General features: G+C 41.3%; 1 protein-coding gene across 1 annotated transcript in view; it reads right to left on the bottom strand.

Moving 5' to 3' along the window:
* Positions 1-27,152, bottom strand: part of FREM2 (FRAS1 related extracellular matrix 2) — a 377,463-nt gene that overhangs the window by 45,373 nt on the left and 304,938 nt on the right. Inside the window, exons 10-16 of the mRNA XM_070409236.1 lie at positions 26,534-26,698; positions 25,046-25,228; positions 15,337-15,467; positions 13,398-13,556; positions 11,631-11,934; positions 6,551-6,682; positions 4,819-5,150 (exon numbers count right to left, since the gene is read on the bottom strand). Coding sequence (XP_070265337.1) covers positions 4,819-5,150; positions 6,551-6,682; positions 11,631-11,934; positions 13,398-13,556; positions 15,337-15,467; positions 25,046-25,228; positions 26,534-26,698 — 1,406 coding nt within the window. The remainder of the gene's footprint in view (positions 1-4,818; positions 5,151-6,550; positions 6,683-11,630; positions 11,935-13,397; positions 13,557-15,336; positions 15,468-25,045; positions 25,229-26,533; positions 26,699-27,152) is intronic.

Below are 27,152 nucleotides of genomic sequence, written 5' to 3'. Positions count from 1 at the left end.
TGATGAACAAAAATAGATACAGAGGCAGGGCAGCATCAAACAGACGGTCAAACTACAGCGGGAAGGCTGGGAAGGGTTGGGGGGCAGGAGGGGGGGTAAGAGATCAACCGAAGGACTTGTATGCATGCATATAAGCATAGCCAATGGACATAAGACACTGGGGGGTAGCGGAGGCCGGGGGAATGTCAGGGGCGGGGGAGGAGACATATGTAATACTCTTTGTAATACTTTAAGCAATAAAACAAAATTAAAAAAGGAAATATAACTACAAAAATGATTTTAATATTAAATATTATTAGAGAGTATCCATATTTCTTTTTTCTTTGCAAGTAAAATCCTGAACTTTTGTAAGAGTAATGATTTTGGAGTACTGGGTCGAATGGGAGTTCCATTTCTAACTTTTTGAGGAAACGCCATACTGTTCTCCACAGTGGCTGCACCAGTCTGCATTTCCACCAGCAGTGCAGGAGGGTTCCTTTTTCTCTACATCCTCTCCAGCACTTGTGGTTTGTTGATTTGTTGATGATAGCCATTCTGACAGGTGTGAGATGGTACCTCATTGTCATTTTGATTTGCATCTCTCGGATGATTAGTGATTTTGAGCATGTTTTTATATATCTCTTGGCCTTCTTTATGTCCTCTTTCAAAAAGTGTCTATTTAGATCCTTTGCCCATTTTTTGATTGGATTGTTTATCTTCCTTTTGTTAAGTTGTATGAGTTCCCTGCAAATTTTGGAGATTAAATCCTAGGAATATATCCTAAGAAATCAGAATCACCAATCAGAAAGGATATATGCACCCCTATGTACATAGCAGCACAATTTACCATAGCTAAGATTTGGAAACAGCCTATGTGCCCATCAGCAGATGAGTGGATTAAAAAACTGTGGTACATCTACACAATGGAATACTACACTGGTGTAAAAAAGAAGGACTTTTACCATTTGCAATAGCATGGATGGACATTATACTAAGAGCATTACACTGTAGAGCATTATACTAAGCGAAATAAGCCAGTCAGAGAAAGATAAGTATCACATGATGTCACTCATTTGTGGAATATAATGAACAACATAAACTGATGAACAAAAATAGATTCAGAGACAGAGAAACACCGAACGGACTGTCAAACCTCAGAGGGAAGGCAGGGGAGGACGGGAGGGGGGTGTAAGAGATCAACCAAAAGACTTGTATGCATGTATATTAGCATAACCAATGGACAGGGACACTGGGGCAGTGCGGGCCTGTCCTGTGGGGTGGAGGTGGCCGGGGAGGGGTCAATGGGGGAAAAAGGAGACATATGTAATACTTTAAACAGCAACAACAAAAAAGAGTAACAATTTGACTCTTAAAACTCTATTTCATTGAAATGTAAGCTCTGTATCTGATGCCCTCAGTAGGTACTTTGTATGTTCTCAGGCATAGAGTAGGTTTTCATGGAATATGGCTTTAATTTATGAATGTACAATAGATCTGATGGCTAAAACAGAAATAGTCATAATATCAGTTAAAACTAGCTGTAGTCAAATTGCAAAAACTTAATATTTCATTTGTTGTTAACAGATAACCATCCTGGACATTTTAGGTGATTCTTTCAGTTTGCTAACTCTTTCTTATCAGTTAAAAAATCTGAATGTGGGCAATTGGGGAAGTCAGAAAACCCTTCCAAAGGATGTTAGAAACAGCTTTTTAATAACAAAGAAAAACACAGGAACTTGGCAACATGTCATGGCAGTATAAAAAAATCAGTTTTGCATCCTGTTGTTCCTGGTAGAAGTAATTACCGGTTAGTAAAATTTGTGTGCACAGTGATTACCTTGAACTAAGTGCCAAGTCTAATGAAGGACTAGAAGAAGGAAATTAACATCTATTAGATGCTTGGCCAGGGCTTTGTGGAATTGTTAGAAAAAAATAGGCCCGAGTCAGCATGGGCTGCTTTAAGGTGTTGTCCAATGGAGTGGGCAAAAATATAAAGCTACTATGAAGTACATTTACCTATGTTGATGATTTACTTTTATTTTTGCCCATTTTCCCCATCCTAAATGCAGAAATGTAAAACTTTGTAAAATTCTAAAGTAAAATGTGTTCACCAAGTATTTAGTTTGCTCTCCCTTCAGGTGTGTTTCAATCTGATTTGCCAGTGCTCAAATGAAACTGTAGTCTACTGTTGTAAAGACATGTATTTGCATAATTTTACCAACAGTGGGTGTGGATATAATCTCGCACAAATTAATATGACTGCTATTGGGCAGCATTCTTGTACCCAGCACAGAAGGAAAAGTTTATTTGCCTTTTTTGCAATAGCACCTGTGACCATACCCATTCCTCACATTCACCCAATTAAATGACCTTTTAATTCACTCAATTAAATGTCTAGATAAGTAACAAAATATGGTTAAGAGCACAGGCTTACAAGTGACTTTCCCAAACAAGCCATTTGAAATCTCTTTGCTTCAACTTTCTCATCTCTAAACAAGCCCCAGCCATTTGGCTTAGTATATAGAGCATTGGCCTGTGGACTGAATGGTCCCAGGTTTGATTCTGGTCAAGGGCATGTACCTTCGTTGCAGGCTCAATACCTACCCTAGTCGGGACGCATGCAGAAGGCAACCAATCAATGTATCTCTCTCACACTGATGTTTTTCTCTCGCTGTTTCCCACCCTCCCTTCTACTCTCTCTAAAAAAAACAAACAAAACACACACAATAAAAAATGAAACAAAATAAAAAACAACAATGAAAAATATCCTTGGGTGAGGATTAACAAACAAAACAAAAATAAATAAATAGACAAAATTAGTACTTGTTGCAAGAGTGTTGTGAGGACAGACTAAGTGGAAATATGTAAGGTGCTTAGAAGAATGTCAGGCACATAGTAAACATTAAATAAATGTTATTACCATCATTATTGTTATTGTTAGTACAATTATTAGGTATTTTTCTTCTCTAGAACCCCAAACTAATGGGGAAAATTAGAAAAATATCTCAAAGGGTTAGATTTCTTCTACCTTAATTTATATTTTCTTCTCCCACATCTCTATTTAAAAATGGGTGTGCGTGGGTGGTGGGGTCCAAGGGGTGGGGTGTAGGAAAACATCAATAGCTGGGGGAGAAGTTTAAGCCCAAGGAAAAAAGTAGACGAAAATGAGATTGTCTTTTCTCTAAGACACATGGTTTCATTCTAAGAGAGTAAGCAACATGTTTTATTAGGTTGTTTTGCCATTCATGCTGATGCTTTTAGAATTTTATAAGGTCCTAAAATTTTAATGATTTACACTGAATCTAGTCTTTTCTATGCTGTTGATGCTTCTCTATCATGGTTATGCTATTTTTAAATTTTATTTTAAACTAGAGGCCCTGTGCATGAAATTTGTGCACAGGGGAGGGAGTGTCCCTCAGCCCGGCCTGCACCCTCTCACAATCCGGGACATATTAGGGGATGTCCAATTGCCAGTTTAGGCCCAGGATCGGGCCTAAACCGGCAGTCGAACATTCCTTTTGCAATCCTGGACCGCTGCCTCCTAACCGCTTGCCTGCCTGCCTGGTCGCCCTTAACCACTCACCTGCCTCCCTGATCGCCCCTAACCACTCACCTGCCTGCCTCATAGCCCCTAACCACTTGCCTGCCGACCTGATCTCCCCTAACTGCTCACCTGACTGCCTGATCACCCCTAACTGCTTGCCTGCCTGCCTGATTGCTCCTAACTGCCTCTGCCTGCCTGCCTCATCATCCCTAACCACTTGCCTCACTGCCTGATCGCCCCTAACCACTCTGCCTGCCTGCCTGATTGCCCCTAACTGCTCGCCTACCTGCCTGATTGCCCCTAACCACTCTGCCTGCCTGATGCCCGTAACTGCTTGCCTGCCTGCCTGATTGCCCCTAACTGCTCACCTGCCTGCCTGATGGCCCCTAACCGCCTCTGCTTCGACCCCCACTGCTGTGGCTTTGTCCAGAAGGCCATCTGGAATGATGTCCCAAAGGTCGTTTGGTTGTCCAGTATAATTAGCATATTACACTTTTATTATTATAGATAATGGAAAAGCAGAACTATCTGTTCAGAAGAAAGTCATACACAAACTGGTTAATAATTGGATGTTTTGATAATTCTTAATTGCATACTCTTTTATCCTGTATTATGTAACTTAAGCCTCTCAGGCAGGCAAAACTTAACTGAAACCTGCAAGTTGCCAGTTTTCACCTAATGCAGAGTAGAACCCTAGGCAACTCAACTTCGAATCATAACAACGAGTTTTCTAGCTAGCAGTGGTAATGAAAAGAAAAAAATACTGACCTTACAAATTAAATAGTAAAATTATGATTTTAAAAAAAGGTACCAGGAAAGGATAGTAAATTTAGCTGAGCATTTTATGGTAAGATTTGGCTGGAGAGATGAATATAGTAGAGGGCAACATTTGTATTAAAAATGTCCTTGATACATTGGAGAAGTGGCCAGATATAATAGGATAAGTCTTAAGCAAGTAAGTGCAGGACTTCACTAGAACAGCTATCTGGGTTGTATAAATAAAAGATAGAAAAGTGTGTCAGAGGATGTATATTTTGAAAACTAATTAATATTTGGATTTTTATTATATCATAGCAGATTCAGAATGTTGTTAAAAATAGATATATTTTGACACATTGTTCCAGAAATAGACATGACTTTTCATACCATTCATGCCAATTATTTGGTCTCTCTTATACCTAATGAATTATATCACCAAGATGGAAAACTGGATTTGGGATTTAGTCCAAATCTATGTAACTGAACAAGCCAACTGGTGTATCAGTGACCAACATTTAGATGTTAAAAATTCATACCTGTCCATCTGTTCCAACAGTGCCTCCACAATCAGTGAGAAGTTCTGACATGTCATAGTAGCTAACAAACTCCCACAAACAGGCCTCTAGGTTCAGATTTCGGTAGAAGCGTAAGGTACTTGAACCTCTGATAGATGAACTGTACTGATAAGGATACATCTCTCCAACTATTTCTGGATTTTTTCTAGCATCAGTCAAAAAACCATGATGGGTCTTTACTTCAGTATAATCCAGGAGATTTGAGCACTTGTGGTTTCCAATTCTTGTGCCATCAGGGCTGAGGGTGAGCTCGAAGTTGGAAAGTTCTTTAGTGGAAATCACAGGGAGCATGCCTATAAGGAATTGTAATCATTGTTACCATTATTTATTTATTTATTTATTTTTAAATTATCTTTATACTTGAAAGTATTACAGATCTCCTTTTTTTCCTCCCACAATTACCCCCTCCTCCCCACTCCATCCCTCCCAAAGCCTTCACTGCACTATTGTTAAGTGTCCATGGGTTATGCATATATGCATATAAGTTCTTGGGTTAATCTGTTCCTGCCTCTCCCCCGCTATGCTCCCCTCCCTTTCCCTCTGTCTGAGACTCTCCAGTCTGTTGCATGTGTCCATGTCTCTGGATCTATTTTGTTTGCTAACAGCGAAGGGCTTAGAACACTTTCTAATTTCTTTATCTCTTGAGAAGATAGTCATAAAATACTGTAGAGCAGTGATTGTCAAAGTAGTGTCTTGTACCCCTTGGGGTCTTGGGAATTTTTCAGGAGATCTATAACATTAAAGCTATTTTTGTAATAATACTAAGATATTATTGGACTCTTCCACCTTATTCTCTCACTGTGGTAGGTCCGTTTTTGCCTGATGGGTTTTTCCTCTGCCCTTTGCACCCCTGAGTGACATATCCAAATGAACCTATAGAGAGAGTGATCCAATGTGGGACCAATGTTATGTTGTAAAGAGGTACAGATTCCTGTCAATCTAATCTGCCTGCTCAAAAAAAATTTGGTTTTATAAAAAACAGACAAAACATTTTATAAGGGTGGGGGAGTTTACCTTGTAGTTTCTGATAGTACCTAACGTTTCATCTCTCTTAGCTACTTAAAATATTACTAGCAACCGAGAAATAACAAATAATTACTTCAGGTATAAAGTGAATTGAGTGGAATACAACTTGAAAATGTCTTCTGTATGTAGAAAAATGTTCACAAAGTATAGGTAAAATTATTGACTCACAAATTCTGGCCATACTTCCCTACCCAGAGAAAATGAACACAAAATACAATAATGCTAGTTGCATTCTTAATTTTATTTCAGTACCTAAGATATGTCTTAGTTATCGCAATAAATATTGGGAAAGATTTCTAAAACTACAGCTATGAAATAGCAAATACATGTTGAAGGTGAACATTTGAGATACCAAAATGCTTTACTATAAGTCCAAGATCAAAAGTTTTGAAGACATATTTGTGCTATTTCATAATAGCTAGCATGTTAACCAACATTTTATTCCATTGTGTTTCGACATGTGTTAAACTTACCTAATTTTAGAGAATGCTTAAAATGTCAGAATGTTAAATGGGCAGAAAGAAAGCAGAAACATTTGAAAGAAACAGAAAAGCTTGAAGCTCAAGTTGCAAATTGAGCACTTATTGTCTGCTTAGTTAAATAGAGTATACAGTAAAATAAACCTGGTAATAAACTTTCCATGACTTTGTTTACTGAAGTCACCTACCGTCTGTGTGTGGCATCATGACCGTGAGCCTGATAAGGTTTGTGTACTCCGGGTCCTCGGGGCCCATGTAGCGCAACTTAGCTGAAAATGGCTCTGCTCCCACTATCCCTGGCACCCGAGGCTGACAAAGACCTAAAAATGAACACATTTATGCTAAAAGTAGGTAATAGACAATGTCTGAAGAATATTTTAAAAATAGGCACTATGATTTTTTCATGTATTTTAATATTCTCTCTGGACTCAAGGCATTGCTGAGAATAAAAAGCAAAATTATCTACACTAATAAAAGAGAAACATGGTAATTGGCGTACGACCGCTACCCTTCCCATTGGCTAATCAGCGTATCCTTATGCAAATTAACTGTCAGCCAAGATGGCGGCCAGCAGCCATGCACTGAAGCGAGCAGGGAGGCTTGCTTGCTCCAGTGACGGCAAACTCCAACGTTCCCCGCCTCACTTGCCGGCCTCTCAACTGCAACTCTAAGCAACTATTACTATGTTGCAAATAAGAAGCTAAACAAAACCGGCTTTCAGTCAGCCCCGGACCACAACATTGTATCCATGTTTTCAGCAGCAAGGCCTCAGAGCTAAAGCTGGCCCAGAATAAAAAAAAAAAAATAAGAAAACAAGGAGCGGTTGGGAGCTTTTAGTCAACTGCCAGCGGGAAAACAGCCCTCAGCCCCTCAGCCAGCCTGGCCAGGCACCCCAGTGGGGACCCCCACCCTGATCCAGGACACCCTTCAGGGCAAACCAGCCGGCCCCCACCCGTGCACCAGGCCTCTATTCTATATAGTAAAAGGGTAATATGCCTCCCGGCACCGGGATCAGCGGAGCCGCGAGGCTCCCAGCACTGGGATCAGCGTGACAGGGGGCAGCACCCAAACCCCCTGATCAGCCCTGCTCTGTGCCTGATAGGGGGGAGCTCCCCAACCCCCTGATCACCCTGCGACTCTGTGTGTGACAGGGTGCAGCGCACCAACCCCCTGATTGGCCCTGCTCTGTGTGTGATAGGGTGCGGTGCCCCAACCTCCTGCCCTCACGGGCCCTGCTCTGTGTGTGACAGGGTAGAGCCATAACCTCCCCATCGGCCCTGCCCTGAGTGTGACAGTGGTGGTGCCCTAGCCCCCTGATCGGCCCTGCTCTGTGGGTAATAGAGGGTGGTGCCCCAACCCCCCTCCACGGGCCTTGCTCTGTGTGTGACAGGGTAGAGCCATAACCTCCCCATTGGCCCTGCCCTGAGTGTGACAGGGTGCAGCGCCCCAACCCCCTTATCCGCCCTGCTCTGTGTGTGACAGGGGGGAGCTCCTCAACCCCCTGATGGGCCCTGCTCTGTGAGTGACAGGGGGCAGCGCCCCAACCCCCCTGATGGACCCTGCTCTGTTAGTGACAGGGGACAGCGCCCCAACCCCCTGATCGGCCCTGCTCTGTGAGTGACAGGGGGGAGCTCCTCAACCCCCTGATCGGCCCTGCTCTGTGCGTGACAGGGGGTGGCGCTGCAACCTCCCCATCGACCCTGCCTTGAGTGTAACAGGGGGCGGTGCCCCAACCCCCCAATCAGTCTACCCTGAAAGTGACTGAGGGTGGCATTGCAACCTCCCGATCCGCCCTGCTTTGTGCATGATGGGGCGGTGCCCCAACTCCCCAATCGGCCCTGCTCTGAGCCTGACCAGGGGCTGCACTTAGGGATTGGGCCTGCCCTCTGCCACCCGGGAGCAGGCCTAAGCCAGCAGGTCATTATCTCCCAGGGGTCCCAGACTGTGAGAGGGCACAGGCCGGGCTGGGGGACCCCCCCCCCCCCCCGCCCAAGTGCACAAATTTTTGTGCACCTGGCCTCTAGTCTATAATAATAAAAGCGTAATATGCTAATTAGACCGGACACCTGAACGACCTTCCGGATGTCATTCTGGACGTCTTTTGGACAAAGCCACTGCAGCGGGGGCTGAGGCAGAAGTGGTTAGTGACAATCAGGTAGGCAGGTGAGCAGTTAGCGGTGATCAGGCAGGCAGTCAGAGTGGTTAGGTGCGATCAGGCAGACAGGCAGGCAGAGAGGTTAGGGGCAATCAGGCAGGCAGGCAGAGGCAGTTAGGGGTGTTCAGGTAGGCAGGCAGAGTGGTTAGGAGATATCAGGCAGGCAGGAGAGCAGTTAGGGGCGATGAGACAGGCAGGCGAGTGGTTAGGGGCAATGAGGCAGGCAGGCAGAGGGGTTAGGGGCAATGAGGCAGTCAGGCAGAGTGGTTAGGAGCGATGAGGCAGGCAGGTGAGTGGTTAGGGGTGATCAGGCAGGCAGGCAGGTGAGCGGTTAGGAGCCAGTGGTGCCAGATTGCGAGAGGGATGTCTAACTGCCAGTTTAGGCCCAATCCCTCAGCCTAAACCAGCAGTTGGACATCCCCAGAGGGGTCCTGGATTGTGAGAGGGTGCAGTTCTGGCTGAAGGACCTCCACCTCGTGCACGAATTCATGCACGAATTCATGCACCAGGCCTCTAGTCCTATATAATAAAAGCCTAATATGCAAATTGACTGAACAGCAGAACGACTGGTCGCTATGCTGCCCAATGACCACCAGGGGGCAGACCCTCAACACAGGAGCTGCCCCCAGCCTGCAGGCCCCAGTCCAGCCAAGGCGGGTGCCAGCAGGGACTCCCTGATCGCCCCATTGGTCACCCCACAGATTGGTCCTGATTGCTGGCCAGGCCTAGGGACCCTACCCGTGCACAAATTTCATGCACCAGGCCTCTAGTTTAATATAAAGTATGAACAGACACAGTATGGATGATTGAAAATCAATGGGAAAAAAGTAAGTGTAGTTTAATTAAGTGATTTGATGTTTACTCTAGACATTAAATATACATTATTTGATGTTATAAAATATACATTATTTATAAGCTAATAAAACTAAAAAATGCACTCATTTTTAAAACAAAAACTAATGTGTCTTTGAAATAAGAGAACAAAATGTTTAGTTTTCTCTATATATGTAATTTCTTACAGTATGTGTATTATAAATTATAACTCATTATTTCTCTTCTCTCTCTCTCTGACACTCAAGAATTTTGTCATGAAAATCCTTCTTCAATATTTACTTTAAGGTAATTTTAATGTTTTCATTTTAATATCATGAAAGGGACCGAGATGCTTAATTACAATTTGAAGACATCTAGGAAATATAATTTTCAACTGGTACAAAATTGGGGAATTAGGTACTTATTAGGACAGGAATAAAATCAGAGGGCAGGCCTCAGTATTTGGGCTGTCTGTTTTATTAGTAGGACTTATTTTAAGATATTTCTTAATTTTTCTTTTTTTGGTACCAACTCAAAAGTTTGGTTTTAAGAGAAACTTAAACACCATATGTTTTAATCCCAATAAAAGGGCATATTTACTATACATGATATTAAAAGATATTGATCCTTATTATATAATGGGGAGATGGTACATATACATTTCTTTATGCAGTAAGTATACTTCTAAAATCTTGTATGCAAATAGAAGTTTTAGAAATAGAATCTTATAAATAAACAGGTATTTTAAAATCTAATTTAAAATGTTTTCTGTAGAGTGAAGGATTGGTTTATAAAGTGGATTTCCTGTCTTTTGTTATCTTTGACCATATCCTATTCTCCACCCCAAAGTGTCAAGCTCCAGTCCTGAACACAATCTCCCTTGTATTAACAAGGTCTGGGCAGTTGTACATACTTCTCTACCTGGATGATACCTCCTCTTCAGTCCCCAGCAAACTCCTACTCATGCAACAACCAACTTGGAATATTTTAGCATCGTATATGAGCCAATTTTCTAGGTCTGAACCTTGTATACTATCTGCTTCATTTTCTGATCCTCTCACATGCCTTCCATTTCTCTGCTTTTAGTTCCCAGAATATTCCATGTTTTTTTCATGCTTCTCTGAGTCATTACTTATGCCTTTTTCCCTCTGTTTTCAAGATTCAGATTAAGAATCTCCTGTTTAATAAAACCTTTCCTGACCCATTCTGGGTAGAACTAATCACAACCACTTTTGCATTTCTGTGCTCTGTCCAGACTAAATGTTGTGTCCTCAATTTGAGTTTAAACTCCTTGAGGACAATAATCTTGCCTTATTTATTTATTTTTAAAAAATTCTGAGCATAAAGCACTTATATGCCAGCAGAAAGTCTGGTGTATGATAGGTGATTTTAAAATGTGGAATGAACAAATATTTGTTTTTAATAAGTATATTAAAATGGATTATCATTTTTAAGTACTTACTAGTATAGCATATTATAAAATACACTAGTGGCTCAGTGCACAGAATTCATGCATGGGGAGGGAGTCCCTCAGCCCAGCCTGCACCCTCTCCAATTGGGGACCCCTTGGGGGATGTCTGACTGCCTGCAGTTGGACATCCGTCTCGCAATCTGGGACTGCTGGCTCCTAACCACTCTCCTGCCTGCCTGCCTGATTGCACCTAACTGCCTCTGCCTGCCTGATCTAGCCCCCAAATGCTTCTGCCTGTCTGATCACCCCTACCTGCCCTCCCCTGCTGGACTGATCTCACCCCCAACTACCTTCCCCTGCCAACCTGATCTCGCCCAGTCTCTGTGTCTCTTTGTTTTTCTCAGCAGTCCTCCAGGCCTCCCTGCCTCCCTGTCTCCCTCTTCTTCTTTCCCGGTTGGGAGGAGGCGGGGCCAGTGGGGGCTGCTCCACCCTCTGCCGATCCTCCCTTCCATCTGGCCTCTTCAGGCCCTGTCTGTTTTGTTTCCTCATTCTGAGAGAGTGAGTTGGGATGGAGGGAAAGAAAGGGAGAAAAGGCTGTGAGCTGGTGGGCACTGTGTGTGTCTGTGCGTGTGCACAGTTGTGAGTGAGTGTGAGTGCCCGCCCTGCCTCCCTCATCCCTGTCTCCACTGCCCCAAGTCCCCACCCACCAGAGCCTGCTGCGCATGCAGCCTGGGCATTAGGTAGAGTCTTCGGTTGTTGTGGATGTGACGGACCCAGGGTTTTTATATATTAAGATGGGGCATTTGAAAAAATTAATAACCAGAAATTAAACATTTATAATATGCCATGGTATCCCAATGATCTTCATGTGAAAATAGGAATATGTTACCTTCTTCTTTACTGATGGTTACAATAGAGCTCATCAGCTCCAGGCCTTCATTGCCATTGGTATTGACAGCACGAGCCGCACACTGTACCCTGGAGCCAGGTTGAAAGTATATGGAGTCTAAAGTGATCATCTTGGATGATGTAAAATAGGTGTCAAAGTCCACTTCTTTCATGGGGCTGGTCACACCATCAGTGCCAGTGGGTGCACTAATCAGCCATCGGTACAGAGTCAAAGTATCATTGATGTTCTCACTTGTGCAAATAGAACCTGTTTTGTCATAGTTTGAATATTTAGGATTGCAAGCCTATGGGGAACACAGAACTCTGTTAGGGTCACAATATAGAATAATGTGTAAACTATTCATCTCAAGTTCCATCATAGTCCTTTCACTGATGCTTTTCCCCCTTCCTACATGCTATTTGTGCAACCCTCAAGTTTTTATTCCTAGCCATGATAGCTCTTATGAACTCTAATCTTGCATTTCAAACAGCTATTGGATGTTTCTACTTCTAACTGATACAAGTAAAAGTGTTATTCATTTCATCATCTCTTGAATCCTCAGAGTTGTCCATATAATGGTGGGATAGAGAATCTTTGTTCCTTCTCTGTCTCCTTTCCTTCTTCCCTCCTTTCTCTCATCTTGCCCCCCACATCCAGTGGGTCAGTGAACTTGGTTGATTCTTCTTTTGCAATATTTCTTAAATTTATCCCTTCCCATTCCCAACACCACCTCCCTAATTGAGGGCCTTTCTAGTCAAGTGACACACTGCTGCCATGGTAACACTCCAACACAACTTCTCCTCTCATGAAATTCTGTGCAAGATCTCCTTGCTACCCAACAAATGAAGTCCACATACTTTAATGTAACATTTAAAGGCCTTTATAACTTGACACCAAATTATTCTGTTTGCCTTGTTAATTCAATAAACATTTATTGTGAACCCATTTTATGTAGGTCATCATACCAGGGCTGTTCTGATATAAAAATAGGCCCCAGTTTTTGCTCACAGGGAGCTTATAATTTAGATTTAAGTGTAGGCAAATAAAAGTGGAATAATAATATACCATTCTTTAACTTGGTTGGTGTGGCTCAGTTGGTTGGAGCATTGTCCCATACACCAAAAGCTCACTGGTTCAATTCCAGGTCATGGCACATACCCCAACTGTGGGTTCGATCCCGGGTTGGGGCACATGCAGGAAGCAACTGATTGATGTTTCTCTCTCACATTGATGTTTCTCCTTCTCTTTTCCTCTCTCTCTAAAAGCAGTGAAAGATAATATGCCACTTTTTTTGCTATTCTTCTAGATGTAACTTATGATGCAATTACTTCTTCCTGAAATGACTTTCCCTTATCTGACTCTTTCAAACTGAAATTCCACCGGACCATCCTAAGCCTTCCCTTGTACATAGAGCTGCATTATTCTTGTGAATATGTTCATATTTTGTCCCGTAGTAACTAATTTTCACATGTTTTTATCTTTTTTATTTTTTTATTTCCCTGAGTGCAGAATCCGACCCTTATTTATTTTCCTATTAGTGACAGACACTGAGATAACATGAAATAACAATCTATGTACACATCACTTAATTAAGCTTTGTTGGATAAAGGAAGAAAAATGAGAACTTTATTTGATTAATACCATATTTTCCTTTTCAAAGTAGTATTTTTCCACTTTTATTTCTTCATGTCAAAGCTAATACTATATTAGTTAAGCTAGAATTATTTTAAGTAATTATTTTACAATTTTCCTCAATTTTCTACTCACTGTGATACAGATGACAGGATAACCAGACACAGGTCCAGCATTCTCTTTAGCTCTGGAAGTATCATCATACATCAATAAGGACACAATTTGAGGGATAGAAGGAAAAGTGACATCTGCCATGCTGTTCATTTCTTCTATATACACAATGGCTTTTGTCACCTAGTGGGAAAAGATAATTATCTATGATTATTAAAATATTTGACTCTTAGTGGTTCTATTGCACAGAACAATGCCATGATGCTTGGCAAGTCCCTGGCTTCATCATGATAAAATTGTCACACGCAGATACCTTTCAGAGTGACAGATCCTGTATGGTTTATTCTATGTGACTCTGGCACCTTGGCCATATCTTATGGTATCAGGGGAGGGTACCCGAGCCCAGGGCAGTATGTGTTGGACAAAGGCCCATGAAGCATTTGTGCTCTAATTTTTTTCTATAAATTGTGATGAAAGTAGCTAAATCTGTCTTGGAGTTGTTACGTAGAAGATCCATAAAAAAGTCAATTAGTTGATAGTGGGAGAAAAGCTAAAAGACACCCTGAGAGAAGGTAGATCCTAGAGGTTATGTGATAGTTTGGGCTATGCTGAAGTTAGTGCCAGTAAAAAAGCAAAGCTTTAAATGGTCAGAGGTTGAAGGAGCCTGAAGCACAGGCAGAGGGAAAAGTTGAGTCATGATAGGAGAGGAACCTGTGAACATGTGCTGCTGGTAAGGTAATCAGAACACCTTGCTGATAAATTTGCCTTAGCTCCTGAATACTCTTCCAATATCTAACTACCATAGTTTCCAAATCTATATTTATAAGTGCGTTCTTAAAAAAGCTTTTATTACTTGAAGTGAATCTCAGTTTCTTTCACTTAAAAAAGTTTAATATCATGCTCCATAAAAATAACAAAAGACTAATTTCTATGTGATCAAGGCTTAAAAAAAGATTTTCTGCTCATACTTCTTTAATTTTAAATATGACTTTAAGAAAAGCAAGGCACTGTAGCAGAAATATCACCAAGTAGTAAAAATTACAAAATGGTAACCCATACTTAAGGAAGAAAATCTCTCTAATTTGATCTCATACAAATAGTGAAACAAATAATAAAAGAAATAGAGTAAATTTAAGCATAGATATTATAAATATTGATCTGTTCCTAAATCATTTAGCTTTAAAAATTATTTTAGGCCCTGACTGGTGTGGCTCAGTTGGTTTGAGCATCATCCCATGCACCAAGAGATCACTGGTTCGATTTCCAGCTCAGGACACTTGCAGGCCGTAGCTGATCGATGTTTCTCTCTCATCAATGTTTTTCTCACTCTCTCCCTTTCTCTTCCTCTCTCTCCAAAACCAATAAAAACTTATTAAAACATTGTTTTGGGTTTAAAGGTAAAAAAATGTTTAAATTTGTTCATCTTAAAGAAAAATTGGTTGCGTATGCAACATAAATTAAATAAAAAGAAAAGAGGTGTTAGAACTGTAACATTTGGGCTATGCTGAAGTGAGTGCCAATAAATGTTATATTTACTCTAGACATTAATTTAATAAAGCTAGGTTGAAAAGGTGAAGATTTTTTGAAGATTAGCAAACTATTTTGTGAATTAAAATGTGTGTTTTAATGAGTTGTGCACTGAATTAATGGTCTCATCTTTGTGCTGAGATGATGCTTTCTCTCTGGAGATTAATTTTAAATTGCTGTACATGGGCAGATGTAGGGCTCAGTGACTCTAGTCCTTGAGTTTCTACAAACATGATTTTTCAAACAAAGACACGAATCTTTTGATTACAATCTAATAGGAACAAAATTTATTTAGGAGTTAAAAGGGATAATGCACATCTCCTTTATATAAGGCTTGTACAGAGTCCCATTACTGTATTGTACACTATGAGATGCTTATATGCAATTTCCCTGATAAAATGTTAGCTATGAATTTGTTCCTGTATTTATTACTTACCTGTGTCTCTGCTATCATATTTTCATCAGGTTTTAGGTGAACAGTGAAGGCCTCTCTCATCTCTCTAACCCCATCGTGGATTACTTCAATTTCAACAATGTGCTGGGTTTCTCCCTCCTTAAATTCAATTTCTATAAGTGCAAAATCACAAATTTAAATATTTTACATATGAATATGAGTTTTTGTTAAGCTTTTTTGTGAGCGATTCACAATCTGAAATACATTTTACAATATGGACCAGTGTGTGTGTGTGTGTGTGAATGAAATGGAATAAAAAGTTTTTTAAAATCACCTATTTCTACTATATTCATTACACTCTAATATTTTCTATTCTATTCTATTCTATCCTGAAAAAATTTAATCATAAGCTACTAAATTTATTTATTGGACCTCAGTTTGAAAAAATGCTGAGTTATGGAAAGGATAATCAACAGTTCTAATACCAGGACACAACCAGAAAAACTTGCATCTTATTTCCCAAAATTTCTAAACCAACAGGACATAAGTCAAATGAATATGGTCACAAATATTATTGAATGTGAACAGTATTTACATTATGTATATATCTGGAAAAGCTGAATGTAAAATTAAGATTTTATCAACATATCAAATTATATCTTAAATTATATCTGTTATTGTTGATGTTAATCTTGGAAACTTAAAAACTTTTTTAAAAGATAAATATTAATGGTATTTTTTCTCTCATCCCTGTCCTTCCTCACTAAAAAAAATTGCTTCATTATCTTGAAAACTAAGCCTAATTCTGTGAATCCCTTTGAACTCACTTACTTTAAAATTCTGAAAATGTTAAAATTTAATTGATTTTATTGAACTCATGAATAAGCAGCTGACTATAGTATGAAACCCATATAAACTATTTTGTAGTTTTACTATACCTTTTTAGAAAATGGCACAGAAGTTTAAATAAAGAAGATAATGCATAATCATTCTAACTAAAAAAGATAACAGATGATGCTTTGTGATCTAACTGCAGTTCAGTCATTATAATTCAAAATTACAAGTCTTAAAATGAGGCAGAAGAAAATGTGTCTCCAATGTATTTTTCCTTTCCTACTTCTACTTTATAATTGTCAATTATAAAAAATAGAGGCCGAATGCACAAAATTCGTGCAAGAGTAGGCCTTCCTTCTCCCAGCTCCTGGCACTGGCTTCCCTCTGGCATCTGGGACCCGGGCTTTGCTCTGGCCACCAGCAGGCACTCGGGACCCAGGCTTCCTTCGTCTGGAAGAACGTCCAGTCTAATTAGCATATTATGCTTTTATTATTATAGAAGTGTTTAAAACTGAATTAGTAAGCCAGACTCATCTTTAAAATTAGTTCTGTGTCTAGATACAGCCATTTTACACATTAGCCTTAGCATGTTCTGTCTTTGATTCCACATACCCTGGAAGAGCTCATGGCACTTGTTCCAAAAGAAAAAAATAGGCGATCATTTCTGGCCCACCAATTTGTTTAGTTTGACTGTGAGACATTGCATTAAAAAAATTAGTTTCTAACACTTAAAAATCTGTGGATTTCATAGGAAAGTATAGATTTTTGAGTTCTTTTGAACTTTTCTGTCTGCAACAGTCAGCTGTCTATGATAGCACAGGCTTACAGGCTTTTTTTTTTTCTCTCTCAGCAGCGAATAGATTTTCCATCACTCCATTCTCACCCCAACCCCAAAACACTTCCCTTGCTTCACTCATGCTATAGCTTGTCTTAGCCCTATAAGCATTCAAGTTTTGTAAACCTCTGAATTGCACAAACTCAATTTCTAAGAAGTTAAAAACTTAAGAGTTTATTTTAAACTAGAGGCTCAGTGCACGAAATTCATGCTCTTGGGGGAGGAGGCAGTCCCTCAGCCCAGCCTGCACCCTCTCACAGTCCAGAAACCCTTGGGGGATGTTCGACTGATGGCTTAGGCCCATTCCCTGTGGGGAGTGGACCTAAGCCGTCAGTCAGACATCCTTAGTGCTGCTGTGGAGGTGGGAGAGGCTCCTGCCACCGCTGCTGTGCTCGCCAGCCATGAGCCCAGCTTCTGGCTGAGCGGCGCTCCCCTTGTGGGAACGCACTGACCACCAGGGGGCAGCTCCTGCATTGAGCATCTTCCCCCTGGTGGTCAGTGCATATCATAGCGACTGGTCGTTGTGCAGTTTGGTCCATTTGCATATTAGCCTTTTATTATATAGGATGTTAAATTATTATTTTCTTACAGTACATGTGTTAGGTGATAGTTGTTTTCTCAACTATTTTAGTCTTTATCTGTTACTTTAAACATTTTTAGCATAAACATTTCACCTTGTATTCTATATTTAAGTTTTTCTGTTTATTTGAAATGATTGATTTAAATTTGTAACATAAAAGGAAAAATTAGAGCATAGTATTTCAGAAAATATTTCCTTTTTTGGTATGCTTTGATTCTCTTTATCTTTCTTAAATTATAAATTTAAATTTATTTTTTACTTAACTACTGTTGTTATATAATCTTATATTGGTTATACTAGCTTCAGGTGTACAATATTAGGCATTTTTAACTTATAATGTGATTACCCCACTAATTCTAGTAAGTATCTGTCACTGTGTAAACTTATCACAATATTACTGACCATGTTCCCCTCCCCTTTTTCACTAACCTCCCTAACTCCTCCCTTCTGGCAAATCATCCCTTTGGCCTCTGTTCCTATGAATCTGTTTTTATTTTGTTTGCTTGTTTTGTTTTCAAAGCCCATGTATAAGTGAAATCACATGGAATTTGTCTTTCTCTGACTTATTTCACTTAGCCTCATACCTTGTAGACCCATCCATGTTGTTGCAAATTGCACCCCTAGGAAAACAGTATGGAGATCCCTCAAAAAACTAAAAATAGATATACTATACAACCCAGCAATTTCACTTCTGGGTACTTACCCAGAGAACACTAATTTGAAAAGATATGTGCCCCCCTATGTTCACTGCAGAATAATTTCCCATAGTCAAGATATGGAAGCAATCTAGGTGTCCATCAATAGATGAATGAATAAAGATGTGATACATCTATACAATGGAATGTTACACATCTATAAAAAGAGTGAAATATTGCCATTTGTGAAAACATGGAAGGATTAGAAAATATTACTTAAATTTTTATTATAAACATTATAAACAGCAAGCTGACATTTATGTGATAAAAAAGAAACAGGCTGGCCCCAGCTGGGTGGCTCAGTTGGTTAGAGCATCATTCCATGCATCAAAAAGATTGTAGGTTCAATTCCTGGTCAGGGCACATTCCGCAATTGTGGGTTCAATATCCGGTCAGGGCATGTACAGGAGGCAACCTGAGAAGTGTTTCTCTCTCACATTGATGTTTTGCTCTCTCTCTCCTTACCTTTCTAAATTAATAAACACATTCTCAGGTGAGGATTAAAAAAAATGACACAGGCTGTTTTAATGTTATTTAACATTTTTCTGACTGTCAATTTATTGCATAGATATAATTTTTTTTGAAAGAAAGGAAGAGAGAGGGAGAAGGAGGGAGAGAGAGAGAGAGAGAGAGAGAGAGAGAGAGAGAGAGAGAAGCATGGATTGGTTGCCTCCCATACACACCCCGGCCAGGACCGAACCTGCAATCTGGTATGTACCCTGACCAGGAATCAAACCCGTGACCTTTCCATGTACAGAATGATGCTCTAACCAACTGGGCCAAACTGGCCAAGGCTGCATAGATATAGTTTTGTTTCTGTTTTAGCAAAGAATATTTGTTTTATTTCTAAGAAAAACATCTACTTCTCAAGGTCATATTTTGCACATTTAGAAGGTGTTTCCTTCATATAAAACCTGTGTATTAAGAGGCTTACTTTAGCCTGACTGGAGTGTTTCAGTTGATTGAGTGCTGTCCTGTGCACCACAAGGCTGTCAGTTAAATTCCTGTATAAAAACTATTGATGTTTTTCTCTCACATAGATGTCTCTACTCTCTCTCTCTCTCTCTCCCCCTCTCTCTCTTTCTCTCTCTCTCTTCCTCTCACAAATCATGTTATTGGGGACAATAAAAAATAAATAATAGACTTATTTTAGATCTTATAATTTAGTGATAAGCAGTATTTTTCTCTCATTTTTGGTGGTATCTGATTTATTTCAAATATATTATCATCCTATATAATAAAAAGCTAATATGCAAATGGTCATCACACCCTCACACTGTCACACCATAACGACTCAGACACTCAACACTGGGGAGAGAGGAATGGGGACGAGCCAGGCACAAATGAGCTCACAAGAGAGGAATGGGGACCAGTCAGGCTGTGGCCCAGGAGAGGGACAAGCTACCTGCCCTGCAGTCCCAGGTGCCAGCGCCTACAGCTGCGGTCTGAGCGAAGTTGCCCACCCACGGTCCCCTGAGGCTGCGGCTGGCCTGGGTGAAGCCAGCCCGGGTCCTGAGTCCCTGCAGCCAGCCAAAGGAGGGAATCCTGGGTTCTGGGTGCGGGGCGAGGCAGAGGCGGTTAGGGGTGATCAGGCCAGCAGGGAAGGAGTTAGGGACGATCAGGCAGGCATGGAGGTGAGTGGTTAGGAGCCAGCGGTCCCGGATTTCAAGAGGTAGTTGGACATCCCCTGTAGGGTCCCAGATTGGAGAGGGTACAGGCCGGCCTGAGGGAACCCTCAATGGACGAATTTTGTGCACCAGGCCTCTAGTCTATATATATAAAAGCCAAACGACCGGAATGCCAGAATGACTGGAATGACTGGTTGCTATGATGCCCACTGCGTCCGGCCAACTGGCCCAATTGGGGGGCCGGCCCCTCCCCCCAGCTGGTTCCTAGTCGAATCAGGGGTGGGGCCGGCCAACTTCCTGTGGCCCCTCCCCCTGACTGGCCCCACCCCCAATCAGGGTGTGGTGGACCAATCGGGGGTGGGACCAGTGAGGGGGAGGTGTTGCAGGTAGTTGGCCAGCTGGCCCTGCCCTTGATTGGGGTGGGGGAGCCGATCAGGGGCCGGGCCAGCCAGGGGGAAGGGTGTAGGAGGTTGGCCAGCCAGCCCCGCCCCCAATCCATCTGGGGCTGACTGGGGGGAAGGGCTGCCTCCCGATTGGGCCAGGTGGCTGGCTGCAGTGGGCATCATAGCAACTGGTCATTCTGGCATTCTGGTCGCCTGGCTTTTATATATATAGATTATTGTATCTTTTTCCACATGAACTGTAAACCTACTTGTTGGAGTACTTACTCCTGAACCTTGCTCCCCTGCTCACTGTGGAGCTTGTGGGAGCAAGTTTCTCTTTGATCCTGCTCGACTACAACTGTGGGGTCTTAGTTCCCCTACCAGGAACAGGACCTTCATGGATGCCAGGTATTAGATGGAGAAGACAGGAGAAGTCATAAGCATAGAAGAGAGACCTTATTGCAGACAAAGTAGCCATTGCTTCCATATAGCCATTAGAGAAAACAGTTCTTCAAAGTAGCATTACAAAGTAGCCACATAAAGCAGCCCTTGCTAATACAGTAGCAAACACAGGAGTCATACCAAGCAGCTGCACACCGGCTGGTCAACAACACATCTTTATACCAACTTAGACAAAAGAGGCTTCTTGCCAAATAGTGACATCAGTATTTCGGTTATATGTCCTTGTTCATATCTTATCCATATGTCCTTGTTCAATCTTAAGATTTTGCTAAAATCTCTCAAACAAGTTGAAGGTGGTGACAGCATGCCCGAAACCTATCAATAAAAGGCCCAAGAAAAGTACACCTGCACAGTGCATACAGTATAATCTCTATGTCCTTGCTTTTGCACCTGCGTAAGGCAACTTGGCCTTGCACATCTGGCATACTCTGGACAGGGCCCCCACCCTCAAATTAGCCTTGAATATCCAGCATACTTTGATTAGCGTTCCCACACTACTTTTGCCCCAAACTATATGCATAAAAAGTACAAACTCCTCTGCAGAAAATGCTTTTTTACCCTATTCTATCATTACCTTTATAACTGATTTAGTAATAACTATCAGTCTTTTTCTAAATTGTGTATGCAAGTTAGGAGATAAAGATGAATGCCTGGGAGAACTAAGATGGCCCCATAGGTAAATGCCTGTACTCACTGCCTCCCACAACCACATCAAAATTACAACAAATACAGAACAACCATCATTCAGAACCGCCTGAAAGCTGGCTGAATGGAAGTCCTACAACTAGAGAAGTAAAGAAGAAAGCACGTTGAGACTGGTAGGAGGGGCAGAGGTGCGGAATGGTCCAACACCCACGTGTGATGTGTTGTTTTTTTTTTAAATCAGGAGGGAGATCATCTCTGTTGAGGCTGCCTGTGAGGAACAAGGGGTCCCAGCCCACACCAGACCCCCAGCTCAGGGACCCAGAGCTGGGAAGAGAAGTCCCCATAATTATGGGCTATAAAAACCAGCAGGGATTGGGGCAGAGAGACACGGAGGCTGCTGGAGACCCAGGTGTTTTTTTAAAAGGCTGGCACATGAACTTACATGGTCCCGCTTCATCTGAGCTCCAGCGCTGGGCACAGGGAAGCTGCTCTGGGGGACTCAGACACATACTGGGAGGAACTGGATTGTCTGGCATCGGGTCAGGAACTTGGGGGCAGCTTTCTCCCAGTCAGGGGTGCTTGCAGGGGTAACTGTTTCTGTGCTGAGACCTCCCCTGTGGCAGGGCTGACTGGCAGCCATATCTGTTGGCTCCATCCTGATGATTCTCTGAGACCCCACCCCGTCCAGTTTGCAGTCCCTCCAAACCTGTTTTCAGCAGCTTATCCATATGTCCTTGTTCAATCTTCAGATTTTGCTAAAATCTCTCAAACAAGTTGAAGGTGGTGACAGCATGCCTGAAACTTATCAATAAAAGGCCCAAGACCTAGCACTAGCACAAGCCTGCTTTGCTTCATAGCTAGGCCTTGCCTGGGCACCTCAAAGCCCAATACAAATAGCTCCTGCAGGATGTTCCCAGACTGGCTGACTTTGCACCTCCCTGGAGGCCCTAGAGCCAGTGCACCTGATGGAAAGCTTCAGACCACAGCAGATTACAACTCTACACATCCACAAGTGACACACTCAGGAGGCCAACTCAGTGAGCACCAAAGCCCCACTGAAGCAAGTCCTGCTCCTTAAGGGTGTTTTCTGCACAGCAGCTCTCTCACTGTAGTCACAGCAGGTTCTCACAGCCAATTGGCTTAGAGGTTAATTCCTCCCAGAGATGCCAATAGCAATGAAGGTTCAACTATAAGACTATGCACACAGCCTACACTGGGGGTCACCTAGAGTACCCAGTTAAGGTGACATACTACAGGACACATACTACACAAGGCCACTCTGCCCATTCTAGGGGACATAGCAGCTCTAATACATAGAAACAAACTCAGAGAAGAAGCCAAAATGCAGAGACAAAGAAACATGTCACAAATGAAAGAAATGTAACCAAGCAAACTACTGGATACAGAGTTCAAATCCATGGTTATAGGATTACTGAAGGGTCTTCATGAGATCTTCTAGGCCAAGTGGTTCTCAACCTGTGGGTCGTGACCCCTTTAGGGTTCGAATGACCCTTTCACAGGGGTCACCTAAGACCACTGGAAAACACATATATAATTACATATTGTTTTTGTGATTAATCATTATGCTTTAATTATGTTCAATTTGTAACAATGAAATTGGGGGTCACCACAACATGAGGAACTGTATTAAAGGGTTGTGGCATTAGGAAGGTTTAGAACCACTGCAGTTCTCAACCTTCTTAATGCTGCGACCCTTTAATACAGTTCCTCATGTTGTAGTGACCCCCAACCATAAAATTATTTTTGTTGCTACTTCATAACTATAATTTTGCTACTGTTATGAATTGTAATGTAAATATCTGATATGCAGGATGTATTTTCAGGGTTTGCAACCCACAGGTTGAGAACCGCTGCATCTAGGGACTTAATGAGACTTTCAAGGATCTTAGTGAGAATGTCAAAGACATGGAAAAGGACCCATCGGAAGTTAAGCATACACCAATTGAAATAAAGAATAATTTACAGGAATTCAACAGTAGAGAATTCCAAGAATCAAATCAATGATTTGGAATATGAGGAAGCAAAAAACACCCAATCAAAAAAGCAAAAAGAATCCAAAAATATGAAGATAGTTTAAGGTGCAACTTCAAGTGTATTAACATTCATATTTTGGGGGTGCCAGAAGGAGAAGATAGAGAGCACGATATTGAATACCTATTTGAAGAAATAATGACGGAAAACTTCTCCTACCTGGTGAAAGAAATGGACTTACAGGTCCAGGAAGCTGATAGTCCCAAACAAGAGGAACCAAAAGAGGCCCACATCAAAACACATCATAATCAAAATGTCAAATGTTAATGACAAACAGAGAATCTTAAAAGCAGCAAGAGAAAAGTAGTTAGTTACCTACAAGGGAGCACCCATATGACTGTCAGCTGATTTCTCAACAGAAACTTTGCAGGCCAGAAGAGAGTGGCAAGAAATATTTAAAGTGATGAATAGCAAGAACCTACAACAAAGATTACTCTACCCAGCAAAGCTATGATTTAGAATTGAAGGTCAGATAAAGAGCTTCACAGATAAGAAAAAGCTAAAGGAGTTCATCACCATGAAACCAGTATTACATGACATGTTGAAGGGTATTCTTTAAGAAGAGGAAGAAGAAGAAAAAGGTAAAGATAAAAAAATATGAACAACCAAGTGACAACAAATACATATCTATCAACAAGTGAATCTAAAAATCAAATGAATAAAAAATCTGATGAACAGAATAAACTGGTGAATGTATTAGAATCAGGAGCATGGAAATGGAACAGACTGACGATTCTCAGAGGGAAGGGGGTTGGGAAGTGGGAAGAGATTAACCAAAGATCTTACCTATGAACACAGACAGTTGGATGGTGAAGGCCTGCGGTGGGGTGAGTACGGGGCACAGGGGAGCAATAGGGGGAAAAAGGAGGATATCTGTAATACTCTCAACAATAAAGACTTAAAAAAAAAGATGAATGCCTAAAGCTCTATGATCATTAGGAGCTAATGATTGTAGTGAGAGATAGGAAACTAGAAACCAAGTGGATAAGAAGAATTCCAAATAATTCATAGACTAAATTTGGGACATTAATTTATATTTATTTTGTCAGCAAACAAATCTGAGAGAAGAGGGAGAGGCAGAGTGTGTACTGAATGATTTTTCTTAATTATTTATAAAAGTAAATGGTGAAATGATCCATAAATTTGAGGCAATAGAGAGACGGATGAAAAGCACCCATAATGGGTTTTTGAGGCCCATAGACTTTATGGTCTCATGTAGTTGATATTTTACCACTCTTTTTTTGCCCTCCATAAACACAAAATTTTCTAGCTGGAAGTTTTAAATTGTGGGTGTTCTATAAACTAAAATAGACTACTATCTCTGCTATTATGCATTTTCAATGCAATAGAATACTTCACAAGAATTATTATTCAATGTCTGATTACCATAGTGAAGGTGAAAGTAGACTCAAAACAGAAAGTTGTCTAGCAAGTTTACTCAAAAATTTCCTAAGTCCTAACACATATACTCTCTAAGTCAAAAGAGGAATTCTGGAAATAAATTCCATTGTTTTTGTTTTTTCTGAAGACTAATTTACATGTATATGTATATTTTTATTTCAATTGGATATTTTCTTACTTTTCTCATGGTCACTTGAGTACAACCCCCATGGACACAGAACTGGGAGCGCCCTTACCTTCTGACACAGGGTGGTAGTCTTCTCCAGAGGTGGCCGAGCCGTCCTTGGTGTGCACTCTCACAATGGAAACCTTTGAAGTGTCTCCTTGGCGAATCACTGGAATCTTTATAACCACTGATTGTCCTGGTTCTTTAGGTTCATTTATGCTAAATTTGGTTTCTCTGAATTTAATAATAGTCTCTAAAATTGTGGGAAATAGGAATAATTTAAATTGTAAAAGGAATTTTTCTTAATTTCTAATGTTTCTTTCCCTGTGGGAAGAGCTTAATTACTATTATACTCCTGGCTTCTTTCTGTTTCCTCACCCAATATTATTGAGTGTGTTAGTAACAACTGAGCACACATAACATAGTCCAGCCCCTTCCTTAGGAATTAACCAGTCCTCAAAGAGCATATGCTCTAGGCAGTCTCTATGTGCCAAAATTTTATGGGAGCAGGCCACTGAGAGTGGGAAGAGAGGGAGGAAATTGTTGGCCCAGGACTGCCTGCACCCAAATGTATGTCAGGGAAAGAGGGGAGGTATGAATGTTAGGGATTTAGTATCCTATATAATTAAAGGGTAATATGCAAATTCACCCTAACAGCAGAATTACTGGGAATGACTGGTCACTATGACACACACTGACCACCAGGGGGCAGACGCTCAATGCAGGAGCTGCCCCCTGGTGGTCAGTGTGCTCCCACAGGGGGAGCTCTGCTCAGCCACAAGCCAGGCTGACCGCTGCCAGTACAGCGGTGGTGGTGGGAGCCTCTCCTGTCTCCTCAGCAGCATTAAGGATGTCCGACTGCAGCTTAGGCCTGGTCCCTGCTGGCAAGTGGACATCCCCCAAGGGCTTCTGGGCTGCCAGAGGGATGTCTGACTGCCAGCTTAGGTCCGATCCCTGGGGGAGCAGGCCTAAGCCAGCAGGTGGACATCCCCCAAGGGGTCCCAGACTGTGAGAGGCCACAGGCCAGGCTGAGGGACCCTTCCCACCCCAGTGCACAAATTTTTGTACACCGGGCCTCTAGTTTAGATATAAGTCATATTCTTCAACATCAACTTTCAGTTTTAATGGTTTATTTCATTCCTTATTTTACTCTCTCTTTTTTTAAAAAAAATATATTTTATTGATTTTTTACAGAGAGGAAGGGAGAGGGATAGAGAGTTAAAAACATCGATGAGAGAGAAACATTGATCAGCTGCCTCCGGCACACCCCCTATTGGAGATGTGCCCGCAACCAAGGTACATGCCCTTGACCGGAATCGAACCTGGGACCCTTGAGTCCGCAGGCTGATGCTCTATCTACTGAGCCAAACTGGTTAGGGCAACACTCTCTCTCTCTCTCTCTCTCTCTCTCTCTCTCTCTCTTTTAATTCTCATTTGTTTTAAAAGCCTAGTCAAAAACAGTGGGTTGTTTTCTAATCTACCTGAAACTTTAACATAGATGGATTTCAGTTCCCAATTGAAAGTTAGTAAGAAATGATAGTAAGAAATAACTTCTTACTATCAGCATCATCTCGGATCCTTATCAGAGTTTCATTTTGTTCACCAACTGTAGCCCCAAAGGGAGAGTTGCTTTGTGGAGTGCCAAGAACTAGGCGGAGTTCCTCTATTTCCTCATAGAGTGTGTCGTCCATCAGCTCAAGGATACAAGGCTTCTCAGTCTCACCTAGAACAATAATGACAGCAGATCAATCATATACTATAGGCCAAAAAAGGTACATGTGCAACTAGAATATAAGCACCACAAGGGCAAGCATATTGTCTTTTCCTTGCTTTATCAACAGTGCAAATAATAGTGTCTGGCATGTAGTAAGCCTTCAATAAATATTTGTTGAATGAATAATTGTTCATTCACTGCAATGACAAGCCAACTACTTGAATGGGATTTCTTTAACATCTTTAAGTCTTTAAGTCCTGTCACTCATCTTAGAAAACAAGGAAAAAGAGCAAGTGCCAATTTTTGTTTATAAATTACTAGCATTATAATCAAGAAGTAAATTTAGCAGCCTAGTACATGTTGATCATTGTTAATTTGACTGCAGTACCTGTTTCTAGAACAATTACTAGATCTCAACTGATCAGATATTTTAAGGATCTGGATACATATATTAAAAATCTGA

Source organism: Myotis yumanensis, unplaced genomic scaffold, assembly GCF_028538775.1.
Source record: "Myotis yumanensis isolate MYYU_CA2020_CCGP unplaced genomic scaffold, mMyoYum1.0.hap1 SCAF_3, whole genome shotgun sequence".
Taxonomy (NCBI): Eukaryota; Metazoa; Chordata; class Mammalia; order Chiroptera; family Vespertilionidae; genus Myotis; species Myotis yumanensis.
This window is presented reverse-complemented; position numbering and strand designations above follow the sequence as displayed.